Source organism: Sminthopsis crassicaudata, chromosome 4 (genome assembly GCF_048593235.1).
Source record: "Sminthopsis crassicaudata isolate SCR6 chromosome 4, ASM4859323v1, whole genome shotgun sequence".
Taxonomy (NCBI): domain Eukaryota; kingdom Metazoa; phylum Chordata; class Mammalia; order Dasyuromorphia; family Dasyuridae; genus Sminthopsis; species Sminthopsis crassicaudata.
Genome location: NC_133620.1, coordinates 295124488 through 295141815, shown reverse-complemented (window position 1 = coordinate 295141815; position 17328 = coordinate 295124488). Strand labels below are relative to the sequence as shown.

The following is a 17328-nucleotide window of genomic DNA, read 5'->3' as shown; positions in this document are numbered from 1 at the left end:
AGACAGATCATCTAGTCCGTTTAAAGGAGAAGAAACTGAGAACTAGAGAAGGGGAGGAAACTTTTTGAAGGTCACACAACTAATAGGCAGGACTGGAACCCAGGTCTCCAGATTCCCCGGTCCTACAAACATCTATAATGCCCTCTTCTTCCTCTTAATCTTTTTCCTCCTCAATTCTCTGCAATCGCCCAGTTTCATTTTCCCTAAACCTTGTCCCCTTGTCTCCAATTTCTTTCCCCATCCCCATCCCCCATTCTCCACATCCTCCTCTCTCTCTCGCCTCCCCGCCCTACTCTCCCTAATTTTCCCTGCCCACTTTCCTATACTTGCTCTCCTAAAGCTTCGGCTGGTCCCAGAACAATCCCCGCCTTGTCTGAGAGTAAAATTTCGGTTTCCGTCGCCTCAGGTTACGTCTTTTTCCCCTGCTGGTGTTCCCGACCCCCCTTGCCTCCCTCCCTGAAGCTACCTCCAATTCTTTCCTACTCCGATGTTTCCTTTCGCGAGCCGGGCTCTCTAAAGCCAGATCGGCAGTGCTCCGGGACGGCTCGCGCCCGCGGGTGTCCGGCCTGTCGGTGTCCTAGTCCGCACCCAGTCATGAGCCCCCTGGCTCGTTCCTGGCTCAGGCTTCAGCTGGAACTCTCCCCTCTGCTACTGCTGCTGCTGCTGGGGGCCAGCAGCGCCGTGGCCTCTTCGTCAGCTTCTGTAGTGGACGAGATCGCCAACCTCAGCGGTGGGGACAGAGTCAATCCTGGTGAGTGCCGCGGGGTGCGGAAGGCCCCAGAGTTGGGAAGCTGGAAGAAGCGGTCTGCGTTTGAGGTGGCGGGGAAGGGGAGAGAGGGCCAGGGCCTCCGAAGGCTCCAAACCCCGGGTGGTGAAACGGAATGGGAAGTTTGAGAAGCACAGCAAAGTTCCGAGTCAGTGTTCTCAACTATTTTCATCCAGAAAGAGGGCAACAAACACATTAGCCCCCCTCCCCCCTCTTTTTTTTTTTTTTTTTGCTCTGATTGCCCCCTTTCCTTAGCTCTGCTTCCCCACCTGACATTCTTATCCCTACTTATGTGCAGAATTGGAGCCTGGGTAAGAGATATAAGCAGAGGCTGAGGGGGAACATTTTAATAGAGGCAGGGGAAATTGCAGACCCAAGAAAGATTTAGGAACTAAAAGTGAAGGGTTTGAGAAGGATTTAGGAGGGCTGGAACAGAATTAGCATATATAATACTCCTTGAGTTTGGGTTAGATGCTTGAGCCTTAAACTACCCGAATCTGTTTCCTCATCTATAAAATGAAGGCTTTGTGTGACTTCTGAGATTTTTTCCAGTTCCAGATAAATGACTTTGTTTTCTTTGGGCTAGGAGTATTTTTTGGGGGAAGGGAGGAACCTTATTCATTGGTTATCATTTCAGATAAACTACTAGTAATCACTGCTGCAACAGAAGAGACAGAAGGATATCTGAGATTTCTGCAGTCTGCAAAATTTTTCAATTATTCTGTTCAGGTGAGGAACCCCCATAGGCAAGTTGGGGATATGTGTTGGGAAAAGGAGGCAGGAAGAGGTTTGCACTGCATGTCAGGGGAGCAAGGTTTGTCTGGCTAAGTCATTTCTTCCTCCTGGAATTCTCTCTCCTTTCAACAGACACTGGGCTTAGGAGAAGAATGGAAAGGAGGAGATGTGGCTCGAACAGTTGGAGGGGGTCAGAAGGTTCGATGGTTGAAGAAGGAGATGGAGAAATATGCTGAAAGAAAGGACATGGTCATCATGTTTGTGGACAGGTATGGGGTTGGGAATGACTGATAAGAATTTGGGGTAGGAAAGGGAAAGATCATTGGAAAAGACCTTGAATGAACAAAGGCTAAAGATCATGAGATCATTGATTTAGAGCTGGAAAGGGATGCCAGAGGTCATCCAACCCTATCATTTTTCAGATGTGCAAAATGAGACCCAAAGGGGTCATAATAAATGGCAGAAGCAAGATTTAAATTCTTGTTAAGTCAACAAGCATTTATTAAGTACTCTGAAATGCATCTACTGTGCTAAGTACTGGGTACACAAATGCAAGCAAAAAGAAGAAAATTCTTGCTCTCAAGCCTAGTAGTAGCACTGCTAGATCAAAGGATAAGCACAATTCGATAACTTTTTGGGCATAATTCCAGATTGCTCTCCAGAATGGTTGGATTCTTTCACAACTCCACCAACAATGCATCAGTGTCCCAGTTTTCCCACATCCCCTCCCAAAATTCATCATTATTTGTTCCTGTCATCTTAGCCAATCTGACAGGTAGGTGTGTAGTGGTATCTCAGAGTTGTCTTAATTTGCATTTCTTTCACATGAGTGGATATAGTTTTCAATTTAATCATCTGAAAATTGTTCATATCCTTTGACCATTTATCAATTGAAGAATGGTTTGATTTCTTATAAATTAGAGTCAGTTCTCTATATATTTTGGAAATGAGGCCTTTATCAGAACCTTTAACTATAAAAATATTTTCCCAATTTGTTACTTCCCTTCTAATCTTGTTTGCATTAGTTTTGTTTGTACAAAAGCCTTTTAATTTGATGTAATCAAAATTTTCTATTTTGTGATCAATAATGATCTCTAGTTCTCCTTTGGTCATAAATTCCTTCCTCGTCCACAAGTCTAAGAGGTAAACTATCCTCTGTTTCTCTAATTTATTTATGATCTCATTCTTTATGCCTAAATCATGGACCCATTTTGATCTTATCTTAGTATGTGGTGCTAAGTGTGGGTCCATATCTAATTTCTGCTATACTAATTTCCAGTTTTCCCAGCAGTTTTTTTCAAATAATGAATTCTTATCCCAAAAGTTGGTATCTTTTTATTTACCAGATATATGCATGAGTAATTTTACAGCATTGACAATTGCAAAATCTTTTGTTCCAATTTTTCCCCTCCTTCCCCCCACTCCCTCCCTCAGATGGCAGGTTGACCAATACATGTTAAATATGTTAAAGTATAAACTAAATACAATATATGTATTCATGTCCATACAGTAATTTTGCTGTACAAAAAGAATCGGACTTTGAAACAGTGTACAATTAGCCTGTGAAGGAAATCAAAAATGCAGGTGGACAAAAATAGAGGGATTGGGAATTCTATGTAGTGGTTCATAGTCATCTCCCAGAGTTCTTTTGCTGGGTGGAGCTGATTCAGTTCATTACTGTTCTATGGGAACTGATTTGGTTCATCTCATTGTTGAAGATGGCCACGTCCATCAGAATTGATCATCATATAATTGTTGAAGTATATAATGATGATCTCTTGGTCCTGCTCATTTCACTCAGGATCAGTTCATGTAAGTCTCTCCAGGCCTTTCTGAAATCATCCTGTTGGTCATTTCTTACATAACAATAATATTCCATAATATTCACATACCACAATTTATTCAGCCATTTTCCAATTGATGGGCATCCACTCAGTTTCCAGTTTCTGGCCCAGTAGTAGCACTGCTGGATCAAAGGGTATGCACAGTTTGATAACTTTATGAGCATAGTTCCAAATAGCCCTCCAAAATGGCTAGATGTATTCACAATTCCACCAACAATGTATTAGTCTTCTAATTTTGCCACATCCCCTCCAACATTGTGCATTATCTTTCCCTGTCATTCTAGCCAATCTGACAGGTGTATAGTGGTATCTCAGAGTTGTCTTAATTTGCATTTCTCTGATTAACAATGACTTAGAGCATCTTTTCATATGGCTAGAAATAGTTTCAATTTCTTCATCTGAGAATTGTTTGTTCATATCCTTTGACCATTTATCAATTGGAGAATGGCTTGATTTCTTATAAATTAGAGTCAAGAGAACTTTACATTCTAATTGGAGAAAATAACATATAAGAGTGAACTGAAGAAGGAAAGTATGGTGCAAAGTCCCAAAAATCAGAAGCACAGCCAGGAAAGGCATGAAGGATGCCTCTAGCTTGAACTTTTTCTTAAAATGGAAGTTCTGAAAGGAATTCAAGGAGATGAGAGAAATTCCAGGATGAGAAGGTGATGGTTCACAGGGCACTACCTCAAAATATAAAGACTCCAGGAGCAACTCAGCATTGGGACAAGGGGGCTCTTGGATACAGAGGGATATCTATGGACAGGAAGGCCACAGAGACAGTTCTCTGACTTCAAGTTCAACAGTTTTTCTATTGCACCAAGTTTAAAAGCAGAAATGGCAAGTGGGAAGTGAGAAGGCTGTAGTTCTAATAAGTTATTTCTTCCTCCTCCACATAGCTATGATGTACTTCTAGCTGGGAGCCCCAAAGAGTTGCTGTGGAAGTTTCTTCAGAGTGGCAGCCGCTTGCTCTTCTCAGCGGAGAGTTTCTGTTGGCCAGAGTGGGGGCTAGCAGAGAGGTACCCCCCTGTGGGAAATGGAAAACGTTTCCTTAATTCTGGAGGTAAGAGTCCAGGAGAAGCTGTGCAGCTGAGCCACTTTAGTGACTGAAGCTAGGTCAATCTCAGGGTTGGAATGAAGGACAGATAACATGGGATGGAATGGAGTTGGACTGGACACCTGATCTCAGACAGGAGCTTATGGAATAGGGAAGACAAGCTCTGGCCTCTAAGAAGTTCTAGAGATGAGATTTGACACAGAGAGCTAGAGGCAGGGGTGTTATATAATTGGTTTCTCCAGAATCAGAAGCTTGGTTTCCAAAGTTTGCTCCATCTGGACAGGTTTCATTGGCTTTGCACCAACTATCCATCATATTGTTCGTCAGTGGAAATACAAGGATGATGATGATGACCAGTTGTTCTACACTCGGCTCTACCTGGATTCTAGGCTCAGAGTGAGGAGAAGGTTTTGGGAAGAAGTCTGAAATACCTAGAAAAAGGGCTATCTTATCTCCTAGGGGGGTGGTGATGGGAATTCACTGGTATAGAGAGGGAAAGTAATGTAGTTGAAAGAAAATGTGGGAGGCTGGGAAGATGAAAAGAAGTGTTAGGGTAATATGAAAGAAATATGGGAAGAAAGACATTGGGAAAGAAGTTCCTTCAATTAACATCTCCTATTCTCACCTTTCTAGGAAAAGCTTGGCCTGGCTTTGGATCACAAATCTCGAATTTTTCAGAATCTCAATGGAGCCATAGGTCAGGGAGATGAAAGGAGGAGCAACTAAACTTAATGAGTGTTCGGGAGGTTTTCATGGGCAATATGGGAAAATCCCAAAATTAAGAGGTGTACTTCCCGTAACTATGTTGGCATTGAGGTCCTTTCCCTAAGTAATCTGACATTTAGGGTACAAAAATTTTTTCATGTTTGTAATACTATAGATCCTGAGATAGGGAAGTATAAAACTTCCATCTTTCTTTCCCCTAGATGAGGTGGTATTAAAGTTTGACCGGAATCAGGTTCGTATTCGGAATGTGGCCTATGACACACTCCCTGTCGTGATCCATGGCAATGGACCCACCAAGGTACTTTTCTGCCACATCTGATGGATATTAACATTCCCAAGGAATCCCTCTATCCCAGGGATTACAGTACCCCTGTCTCATGGTTACCTGCATAGTGACCTTAATAATAATAATGAAAAAAATAACAAAAACATAGTTAACATTTACATAGTACTTTAATGTTTGCAAAATTCTTTGAATATATTATCTTATTTGATCCTCACAACAACCTTGTGAGATTGATGGTATAATTTTTTCCCATTTTAAAGATAAAGAAACTGAGGTTTCAGAGGTTTAGAATGATTTGCCTAGTTACATAGTTAGAATTTTTGTGAAGTAGGATTCAGACTCATCTTCCAGACTTAAAAGACAGTGCTCTCTCCACTGTATCACCTAGCTTCTACAGAGGAGATGAGACAAATAAGGAGACTTGTAATGTCTAATTCTCCTAGCTAATCCCCCACCTCTTTTGCTCACTTTTGTGAAATTCCTGACTCCCATAGCTTTCTAGATTCAGACTTTTGTTTGTTTTTCTCTCTCATAGCTCCAGTTAAATTACTTGGGGAACTACATCCCTAATGGCTGGTCCCCAGAGGGAGGCTGTGGGTTCTGTGACCGTGATCGGATAGATCTCCAGGAGCTGCAGGTATGAGAAGTTTGTGAGGATGGGAAGGGAGGAAAGAATGAAATGGTATGGGGGAGTTAGTTAGGATTCAATCTAATGCAATAAACATTAACTTCCTGTAGTATTCAATGTATTGTGCTAGGTGTTAGCTGGGTCAAAGGGAGTTCCTGGGGAGGAGACCAAGAAGAAAGAGTGGGTTTTTCTCAACCCATTTCTGGGGAGGTTTGTAAATAGGAATGGATATTATCTGGAAAATAGTGTATTTCTGGAGGAGGGTGTGAGTGATAAACCAGGCCTCCTTGTGACAGTCTTCCTCATGTGCTTCATTTATATCAGCTTTTCCCCAAAGTATTTCTGTCCGTATTTGTGGAACAGCCAACTCCATTCTTGCCTCGATTCCTGCAGAGATTGCTACTCATTGATTATCCACCAGAGAAGATTACACTCTTCCTGCATAATAATGTGAGATAACCTATTCCCACTTTCCCAGATTGCCTCCTACTTTTCATTTCCTGAGATAAACCCACTTAATCTTAGTAGAATGTTAAGCTACTTGAGAAAAGGGTTTGTTTTCCTTTTATATTTTTATCCCTAAATCTCAGTAAGGCTTATCAATTTCAGATCAGTGCATAATTTAATTTGCTTTGCCTTCTTTAGTGGCCCTGACCTCCTGATTTTTCTAATTTCTTTCCTTGTCCTTTCCTCATCAACATTCCATTCTTGAATTTCGTCTAATTTCCTCCTTCTCTCTTGCTCCTTATTACCCAATCTTTTTTCTATCTTTTCTCAACCCCAGGAAGTCCACCATGAGCCCCATATTGCAGCTGCATGGCCTCAGCTCCAGGACCATTTCTCTGCGGTGAAGCTTGTTGGACCAGAGGAGGCTCTAACTCCAGCTCAGGCCCGGGACATGGCTATGTGAGTAAATTTAGAATGGGGAAGCGTATATTTCAACCACATTAATACTTACCCAGTCATCCCATTAATATATCCTTGCCATCTCCAGAATTATAGGTTAACCTAATCATCCTTATACCTCCATACTGTCCAACCTGACATGTCTCTTGTCTGTGCCATCTTGTCTTTTTCTTTTGAGCCAACCCAACTAAAGCTGTTTGGGGAAGTTGAAATCCTTGCATTTCCTTACATTATCCATTCCCCATAGTAAGCATTCTTTTCAGAATTTTGTCTTTGATTCATCTTATTGTAGCTTGAATTCATTTGTCTCTTCCTCTTCTCTAGAAGCTGGGAGTGGGGGTGAGAAGAAAATAGAAGGGGAGTTTTGCATTTAGGGACTCACCAGTCCATTTGTTTGTCTGCAGGGACAACTGTCGTCAGGATCCTGAGTGTGAATTCTATTTTAGCCTGGATGCAGATGCTGTCATCACAAACCCTCAGACTCTACGCAACCTCATTGAGGAGAACAGGTCACCCAAATCTCTGAAGGGATTCTCAAGTTCTTTTCCTCTTCTCAAGAAGATTTCCACCCCGAGGAGCTACTCCAGGTTATCTTCAGATTTCTTCAGTCAGTCTTCATTTCAGTCTTCCTATTCTCTTTCCCTCCAGGAAGGTGATAGCGCCTATGTTGTCCCGACATGGAAAATTATGGTCCAATTTCTGGGGAGCACTGAGTCCTGAGGAGTACTATGCTCGATCTGAAGATTATGTGGAACTGGTGCAGAGGAAACGAGTGTGAGTCTTTTTCTGATGCAGGAATTCCTTCCTTATCTTTCACTGCATCTCTTGCACCTGTCCTTTTCTCAACACTGCCATTACTCTAGTTCAGGTCCTTATCACCCTTGAACACATTGAGTTTATTGACTTACTCTCATCTGAACTACTTCATTAGCTTTCAGATCAGTCTCCCAGACACCTTCCTCTTGACAATACATCCTCTTGGGTTTATAGCTTAGAGGAGCAGGGTTTGGGGAAGCAGGAAACAGGCCAAAGCAAACCCTGCTGAGAGATACAAAAGTAAAACTATGAGGAATACAGAGGGAATAGCAGATACATCATCAGAGGCAGAGGACTTTCTCTTGACTTGGATAGAGTCAGCATGGTGTACTGAGCAGTACATGGAGTTTCCATTGGACCTCTTCCCTTACTGTATGATCTTGAGGGAATTGGTTAGCTTCCCTAAGCCTCAGTTTCCTCATCTGTAAAGTGAAGATATTTGTATTGTCTACCCTACAGAAGTATAAGAAAAGTAAACTTAGAAGTAAAATGGAAATGAATTAGCAAATAAAATAATATTTAAAATATATTGTAACTAAAAATACTTTATAAGCTTTATTATTATTCTAACCTCACCTTCTTCAACACATATGCAGGGGTGTGTGGAACGTTCCATATGTATCCCAGGCCTATTTGATTAAGGGAGAGACACTTCGGAAGGAGCTGCCCCAGAGAGAAATATTCTCACAAAGTGAGAGTGATCCTGACATGGCATTCTGTAAGACTGTCCGTGATAAGGTGTGAAATTTGATTTCTAGGTCCCTGGACAAGTGAAAACTGGAAGGACTGTTCCCCAATTCTTTTAATATGAACTCATTTTTTTTTTTCTCCTAGGGTATCTTTCTCCATCTCAGCAACCAGGAGGAGTTTGGGCGACTTTTGTCCACTGCCCGGTACAGAACAGACCACTTATACCCTGACCTCTGGCAGATCTTTGACAATCCTCTGGTGAGGGACCATGTCTTTGTTCCCCGTTCTTTGATGCCTGAATGGTTGCCTTTCAGGCTCTCTCCCTAAATTCTATCTTTCAGAGGAATGACCCTCTATCCTTGCCCAGAGGAAAATGAGGGAATGGAATAATCTTGAGGTATCTGATATTAGAATGGTAGCCTATTGGGACTATTGGGGTAGAAGGGTAATCATGATGTCTTCTTCATTATTTACCTCTAGGACTGGCAAGAGCAATACATTCATGAGAATTATAGTTGGGCACTTGATGGGGATGGCATTGTGGAACAGGTATATCCCTTTAAGAGAATATTCTCAATTACTCAAACATAGACTTCCTCCCCAAAATACCATGTTCTAGGGAGACAACTACTCTGTCTCTTGAGCCCAACACACACACACATATCTTGCCCTGACTCATATCCTATCCTTATCACTTTATTTTCCTTCTCACTGTCTTTTTCTCTCTACCTTATGCCCCCTCCAACTCTAAATCAAAATCAACTCAGATTCTTTTCTCCATCTAATCATCAGGATTCTAAAGCTCTGTTTTTCTTTCCTTCCCTAACCCGGTCTTTTTTAGCCATGTCCAGATGTGTACTGGTTTCCACTGCTGTCAGAGCAAATGTGTGATGAACTAGTAGAAGAGATGGAGAACTTTGGCCAGTGGTCTGGGGGAAAGCATGAGGTAGGATGGAGTTACTTGGAAAGAGGGAACATCAGGCGATGTCACACTTATTATTCTGGAAAGGAGGGTTGCAGAGGATGAAGGAGTCCTAGGGAAAAGATGGGGAAAGGTAGGATTAGGGATGACTTGGGGTAAGGGAAGGAGATAAAAGAAACAGAAGCCCAGGAGATGGGATGGGATTATTTCACATTGTTATGCCTCTCTAGACAGGGGTGAGTATAGAGTGTGGAGGGTGACAACAGTGGCAATGAGGGCTTAAGAAACTCTCCTGGGGAAAGGATATTCTTAGGAAAGGGTCGAGATGGCTCAACCTCTTTGTGCCCAAATTCTCCCTTTTAGGATTCTAGGCTGGCAGGGGGATATGAGAATGTGCCTACTGTGGACATTCATATGAAGCAACTGGGTTATGAAGATGAATGGCTACAATTCCTGAGAACCTATGTGGGACCCATGACAGAAAACCTATTCCCAGGTTACCACACAAAGGTTAGATGATGCAAGGGGACATGGAAATACTTCTCTTCAAACTCTTACCCCTATCCCACCTAATTTCCTCCATCAAATCTTAGTATTACTCCTCTCTTTCCTTGTATGATCCCTGTGAGCTTCTGATGTTATTCACTTTGGGACTGTAATTTCCAATTTTAGGTTCTTCCTCAGGAACGGGGGTGTGCGTGTGTGAATTATTAAGAATACAAATAATTGGTCCTATCCACATAGTACTCAGCAATTACAGATAACTTATATATCATAGGTAGGATAGGTACTATTCCCATTTTATGGATAAAAAACAAGTTCAGAGAGGTGACTTGTCTGGCATCATATAACTGATAAGTTGCAGAGCCAAGATTCTCAATTCTTCTGATAGTAAGTCCAGGGCTTTGTCCATTGAACCTGCCCCACCAAGTCTATACCTAATTTGTGTATGCAGATGAGATCTGGCTACATTGCACATCAAGAATTCCAAGAATGGGGGAACTGCCATAAAATGATGCCTTATACTGCCTGAGAGATAAACTAGAGGGAGGGTAGGGGATTTGCCTGACAATCAAAAATGGTCTACATGCAACCATTTTAGTATAAATCTCAGTATACAAACTTGTTCCCCTTGAGCACTGGAGGAAATAGTGCCACCTTGTGGCCTGCCTGTTGCCTCCTTGAGGCACTCTCCAGCTTCAGCTCACTGCTCATAGGATTGTACCTGTAGTGATGAAAGGGAAGGTAGAGATCCTACTTGAGGACCCTAGGTCTTTCCCTTGTCCCTTCCAAGTCCATCTTAGTGACCCTCCTGGCCTGATTTTATGGAATCATCCCAGACTCCCGTGATTCTGTCTTTCTCCAGACCCGAGCAGTGATGAACTTTGTGGTCCGGTACAGGCCAGATGAGCAACCATCCTTACGACCACATCATGATTCTTCTACTTTCACCCTCAACATAGCACTCAATAACAAAGGTCTTGACTATGAGGTGAGTGTGATATCTCTTTCCCCTTCTGGGAATCAAATGATATCTTTTGATACACCCTTGAGATCTCCACAAATCCTTGGCCCCAGGACTGAAAAACAGAAGAAATATCCCTACCTCCCCCCAAAAATCCCCAGAACTTCTTTTTCATATCTTATATACATATTCTCCTCTCCTTTTTCTCCCATTTCTCCTTCTCTGGCAAACACACGTCCTTATTTTCTCTTCACTTAGATTCTATTATAATTTTTTCCTCTTCCTCTTCTTATTAATAAGTCTTTTATTAATCTAAATCTCCACTCTTATCCCAGCTTTATTCCTTGGGGATCTGATTTTATTATCATGATATTTTGTGTTCCTTATTTAGGGAGGAGGCTGCCGATTTCTGCGATATGACTGCATTGTCTCATCTCCAAGGAAAGGCTGGGGACTTTTGCACCCTGGGCGGCTCACCCACTACCATGAAGGACTGCCTACTACGAAGGGGACACGATACATCATGGTGTCTTTTGTGGATCCCTGACAACTAATTACTTTTCTCTGTCCTGTCACCACTGTGCCTTCTTGGGGCCTTAGGTCCAGCCCCCTTCCTCATTGCTAGGGGGAGGGGACAGAAGAATTTCTCTGAGCTCTGCTCCATGATGTGTGTTTATTGTGTACCTTTTTGTCAGTTTAGTGTGTGTCTTGATGTGGCCCTCTCAGGTATCTCTTGGAACTCCTGTCCTTCCTCTCCCTACCCTCAACCACAAATGGTAGAGTGGGGATATGTTTGGGGGAGGTTCTCTCTGTGATAAGTTATTGAATAAAGAAAGATTTATAATCTTTGTGTCCATATGTATGCACTCATCCTGGGAAAAGTATTCCATTCTTGTACCTCTGTCCTCATCTGGAGCAGTGAAAAAAGAGCTTTGAATTAGAGTATATAGACTTATAGTCAAATTCTGAATCTGATACTTTGCAACCCTGGATATATCACTTAAATTGTCTGAGTTTCAAGTTCCTTATCTACAAAGTGAAGGGGCTGCAAAAGTGAAGTGAAGTGAAGGGGACTTACAAAATACCTTCTAGATTTAAATACATGATACTTTAGTTTCTATTCCTTATTGGCTTCCCACTCTTCCCATACATCACTGAATACAGGGAAAGACTGATATTCACTAATGGGAAGTAGACTAAGGAGAAGGAAAGAGGGAAAGCCTGAAGCAATTTTGAAAAGTGGGATTATTTTTCCAACTATTCACTTCCTGATTTCCTTCTTCTCTAATTGTGATTTCCTTTGTAGGTTGAATGTCAAAGCACCTTAATGTCTTCTTACCCTGGGTAATTCATGATTTAACTCCATCCCCTAAATGACTTAAATGGTCAGAGCTGGCCCCAGCTGGATACTCTGCACTTTCCCTCAGCCTTGGTGGAATGCTGTACAGTCCTTCACACCCATGGTGTTTTGTTCTGATGAATTGTCCCACTCCCCCCTGTCCGTTCCTCAGATCTCTAACCCAACATCAACAATTCAGAGCTTTGAAGTATTGGTTCCTTTAGGTTGCAGCCCCCAGGAAGCCTTTCTTCCTGAAGGGCTATGGTGGATATCAAGGGCTATCAGGGCCTGAGCGAACTTCAATAGCTTGCAGTCAGGGTCTCCATGGCACTGGAAAGAGGTAAGGACAACTAGGGTCTGGGGTATGTTTTGATGTAAGTCTATGTCATGTCCTTGGGTCTGCTAGTGTAGTCTCATTGATAATTACATGGGATCTGGGAGACAAGTGCTGAATGAAATCAGGGTCAGTAAGCATCAGTTCATAGGTTTTTTGTTTTATTTTTCACGTTTTCAGTTCTAGTTGTCTTAAACTATGGAGACATCTGAATATGCCTTATCTTTGACCCATAATTTATATTTTTTGAGAGATTTAAGAGATCATGGGAATCAGAGAAAATATCTAGTTCTCTATCTTGTTGCTCACTTGACCCTGAAGTCTCCCCTGACTTTTCTATCATTGTCAACTGCATCACCATTTATTCAGTCATAAAACATAGACACATCTCTCATTCCCATAAGTTCCTCACTTGTCACATCAATTCATTAGAAGTTGTTGGTGTCAACAGTTTTTCCATTTTGTCCTCTATTTTCTAATCTCACTGCATTAATTACCTTGTAAATGGTTTCCTAGATTCCACTCTATTCCATCCTTCACAGTCCTAGTAATATTTATAGGTGCTACTCTAATCACAGCTCTGCTCAATACTGAAAAAAACATAAATTCTCTAGAGTGGTGGTGAAAAATTTGGGATATACTTCAGGGTCAATGTTGGAGAGGTTGTGGAAAGATAGGCATACTAGTATATTGTTTATTGAGCTGTGGAATGATGCAATTGTTTTGGAAAGCAATTTGGGATTATGCAAACACAATGATTTAAATGTCCATAACCAAAGATTGTGTTATTAGGCTTATATCCAAGGAGGTCATCAATAAGGAAAAAAAAAAAAAAGATCCTTATATATTCCAAAATATTTATAGCAGCACTTTTTGCAATAACTAAAAATTGGAAACAAAGTAGATGGTAATCAATGGAAGAATGAGTAAGCAAATTACTGTCTTGTAAAAAATGACATGTTTGATGAAAGATCTACATGCAGAGTTAATTAAGCAAGTTAAGAAAGCTAGCAGTTGTGAAAACAATATATTCAGTAGCAATAATGTAAATGGAAGGAATGACATAAGCCCAAATCAAAAGTAAATGTAACAATGACAAAGATCAAACAGGACTTGAATGAAGAGATATGAGAATATTCTCTCCCCAACTTACACCTTGGTGGAGGTAAGAGGTCCACAAGTGATATACATTGCATATGTTACTAGGCTTTTCTGATTTTTTTTTCCTCTAAAAACTATGTCATATGGGATGGCTCTTTCAGAGGGAGAGAAGGAGGGATAGATGGAATACTATAGAGATATAAAAAAACAAAGTATCAATAAAAACTTGTTTAAAAAAAAGAGGCAGGAGTAAAGAGGAAGAGTTTTTATTTTTGGTGGGAGATATAAGCTGGTTGGAATCTAACATCTAACAGAGAAATTAGTGCCTAGCACAGGAGCTTAGTTTTTGGACAGACAAATGACTGTTTCCATCTCATTCCCTTCAGGAAAACATCCCAGGATTTTGCTGTCAGTCATTCAATAAACAATGTCTATCATTATATGTCAGCTACTATACTAAGCAATGGGAATACAAAGAAAGGTAGAAAAATAATCCCTACTTACAAGGAACTAACAATTCAGTGGAATAAATAACATGCCAACAGTAATGTACAAACAAGCTATCTACAGGATAAATAGGAAATAATCAATTGAAAGAAAGCAGGTCAGGTTATGAGGTATAACAAGATTGGAGAACCTACTGCCTATTGCTTTAGTCCTCGTTTTCTTCCCAGAATGCCAGATAAGTACATGAGTGTAAAGTACTTATTTTGTTACTGAGGTTACTAAGTTTGCCATGTTCCTACAGTCAGTAGGAGGGACTAGAGGATAACAAATGAGTCTGGCTCTCTGGGACCTGAAGGTTGCTTCCTTCCCAACCCTCAGGTTTGCATGGTTGCAGGTTGCAGGTTGAAATTGGGATGAGCCTGGTTCCTCACAATCCTGTACATTGTCTGGCTTTACAATGACAAAGACTGAGGCAAAGGCTGGAGCAAACACTTAGCCTGGATTTGATGAGGTTTAGAATGAAATTAGGGTTAATTGAGGTCTAGTGGCAGATTCGGGGCACAGGGAGTCAAATAGAGCTCCCCTGCAATTCCTTCGCTTTCAGCGCAAGGATACAGAGTTAAATGAGGTCTAGTGGGCACAGAGTCTCCTGTAAAGGAATTTACAAACCCAAAAACCTAGATTGATAAAGGAGGTTTATTATGGGGTTTGGAGTAAATTAAAGTCTAGTTAGTAAAAGGTGAAGGTAGGAGATAAGAGGGCACGGGAAATGGGATTCCAGTTGGACAGAGATTCTTGGTCAGGCCATGTTAGGAACCTCTGCAAAGAGAGGACTCCAGTTTGGCTCTTTTATGAGAGATTTAGCTAAAGGGGCCGATGGGTAAAGTCCCAAATTGGCTCAGATCCCGGTGAGGGTTGGGACAGGCCCTATCTCCTATTGGAATTCAAAAGGGTCTTTTGACAGGATTTGTGAATCAAAGATCCTAGCTTCTTGAATTGATAATGCATCTGATAGTTGATAGAAGGGGCTGGGAATCAGAAAGGAGTAATCAATTTGAAAGGATTAGTTTCTTAAAGGGAGCATCCTATTCTTTACTGTGTATATCCCCTCTGCCAGCCCAACCTCCTTTTCTCTCTCCTTTAGTTGATGAAATGCAATGAAGCCAGATTCTTTACATAACTATCTGTCTGGCTTCCAATTCCATAGGATTCTTTTCAGGAGCTGGAAGTCTGTGTCATTTGAGAAGGAGGTATGTGTATGTGTGTGTGTGTGAGAGAGAATGTGTGTATGTGTGTGTGTGTGTGTGTGTGAGAGAGAGAGAGAGAGAGAGAGAGAGAGAGAGAGAGAGAGAGAGAGAGAGAGAGAGAGAGAGAGAGAGAGAGAGAGAGAGAGAGAAGGAGGAAGGGAAGGAACTGTTTTGTAAAAAATCCTGTATTAGGGGGATACTGATCCCATGGGGATCATATCATGGGGAGGCTGAAAATGGATCTATATATTACAAGCCTTTGCCTCTCATTGAGCAATGAGACCCCCAATTCTGAGCAGAGCCCAGGTGGAAGAGCTTGAAAAAAAGACTATGTAGAACTTTTTTTTTTTTTTTCCAGCTTGTAATCATGGAATCTCTTCTATAAAGCTAAAAGGCCTTTGCAATACTGAGTGCCAGATGCCTGAAGATGACTATTTAAAAAAGCTCTATAAAATACAGAGAAAAGAAATCTATGAAAAAGCTAACGCCTACTATAAAAAGTACAGACAGATATGCAGTAACAAAATCTGTCTGGCTAGAGTGACAAACAAAGCTGGCAAATACAACATACCTGCTGAATCCAAATTAATTTTTGCCATCAGAATCACAGGTATCATTGTTACTAGCCCTAAAGTATTGCAAGTATTGTAGCTTCTTCATCAATTTTTCAATGGTACTTTTTTTTTTCCTTTTTTAATAGTATTTTATTTTTCCAAATATATGCATAAAGTTTTCAACATTCACCTTTGCAAAACCTTGTGTTCTAAATTTTTCTCCCTCTCTCCCTTCCTCCCCACTACCTAAGACAGCAAGCAATCCAATATAAGTTAAACATGTGCTGTTCTTCCAAGGTTCCAAACATATTTCCATATTTGTCATGTTGTACATCATTTCTTATAGAACAATAATATTACATTACATTTATATGCTATAACTTGTTGAACCATTCCCCAACTGATGATGGGCATACACTTAATTTCCAGATCTTGCCACTACAAAAAGAACGGCTTACAAACATTTTTTCCCTCTCTTATGATCTCTTTGGGATACAGATCCAGTACAGACACTGTTGGATCACAGGATATGTATAGTTTGAAACTAAAAGTTTGAAATCTTTGGGCATGGTTCCAAATTGCTGTCTAGGATGGTTGGATTCCAGTGGTACTTTTGTTAAGTTTAACACAACTTCAATGTACATGGTGATTGTCAAACCGTAGGGTTATCCAAAGGTGAAGTCTGTGATGATAAAAGTGATTATGGCAAGAACAAAAAACAGTATTTCCATGATTGATAATGCTCCTATTGCAAAATCTCTTGATAAACATCGGATTATCTGCAGGGAGGACTTGATCCATGACATCCACACTCTTGCCAACCACTTTAAAGTTGCCACAACTTCCTGTGGCCTTCAAATGATCTTTTCCAGGGGATAGAATGAAGAAAAAAAAGACTACACATTTTGGGGAAGGTACTGATTAAAATAAAAACAGACCAGCAGAATGAACTAATGGTGTCTACCATGATTGTTTTTCTAATGATCTGTTAATTTAAAAAAAACAAACTAGGTGGAATGCCTCATGCCAGCTCTTCAAGGAACTCAAGGAGTAGCTCTGAACTGTCACCTCTTCCTGGTCCAAGAGCTGCTTAATTCTTGATCTTGCTCTCCTTTCCCCTTTCCCCTACCTTTTGAGGGAGATCGTATCTTCCAGCCTAGGATTCTTCTTTATTCAGAAAAAAAAAATAAAAATAGAAAAAAGTTGGGGGTTGGGAGTGGGGAAACAAGTCTTCCTGACACCTGTGTGGTGGGATGGCTTTAGGGAAAGCTAAGACTGTGATTGGAGGCATCCATTTAGAGTGAGAGACCCAAATCGGTCTTCTGGACCCATCCTACTAAAATCTGCACATAGGTGTAAGTCCTCAGGTGCGAGAGAAAGGAAACACGCAAGCAAATATAAGATCCCTCATAAGATAACTCTAGTGAATAGCTCCCTATGTTTAGACCATAACACTTCCCTTCAG

The 17328-nt window shown here is 41.1% G+C and overlaps 1 protein-coding gene across 1 annotated transcript; it reads left to right on the top strand.

Annotated features, from left to right (window-relative positions):
- The first annotated feature begins 196 nt into the window (after nt 1-196).
- On the top strand, nt 197-11685 carry PLOD3 (procollagen-lysine,2-oxoglutarate 5-dioxygenase 3). Its single transcript, XM_074264936.1, has 19 exons — nt 197-751; nt 1404-1495; nt 1634-1770; nt 4245-4408; nt 4686-4798; nt 5036-5099; nt 5329-5426; nt 5950-6051; nt 6367-6492; nt 6827-6948; nt 7353-7457; nt 7597-7722; nt 8361-8502; nt 8599-8712; nt 8935-9003; nt 9296-9400; nt 9740-9886; nt 10743-10868; nt 11233-11685. Exons 1-19 carry the CDS (start codon nt 595-597, stop codon nt 11386-11388), a joined length of 2265 nt encoding a protein of 754 aa, XP_074121037.1. The 5' UTR covers nt 197-594; the 3' UTR covers nt 11389-11685.
- Nucleotides 11686-17328: the final 5643 nt, after the last annotated feature.

What these genes read in the sequence shown, in the direction of transcription:
- PLOD3 (XM_074264936.1), top strand. Translation starts at nt 595, where the DNA reads ATGAGCCCCCTGGCTCGTTCCTGGCTCAGGCTTCAGCTGGAACTCTCC. An exon ending in TAGATCTCCAGGAGCTGCAG is followed by an intron (nt 6,052 to 6,366) that starts GTATGAGAAGTT and finishes CATTTATATCAG; the next exon opens with CTTTTCCCCAAAGTATTTCT. An exon ending in AGATCTTTGACAATCCTCTG is followed by an intron (nt 8,713 to 8,934) that starts GTGAGGGACCAT and finishes ATTTACCTCTAG; the next exon opens with GACTGGCAAGAGCAATACAT.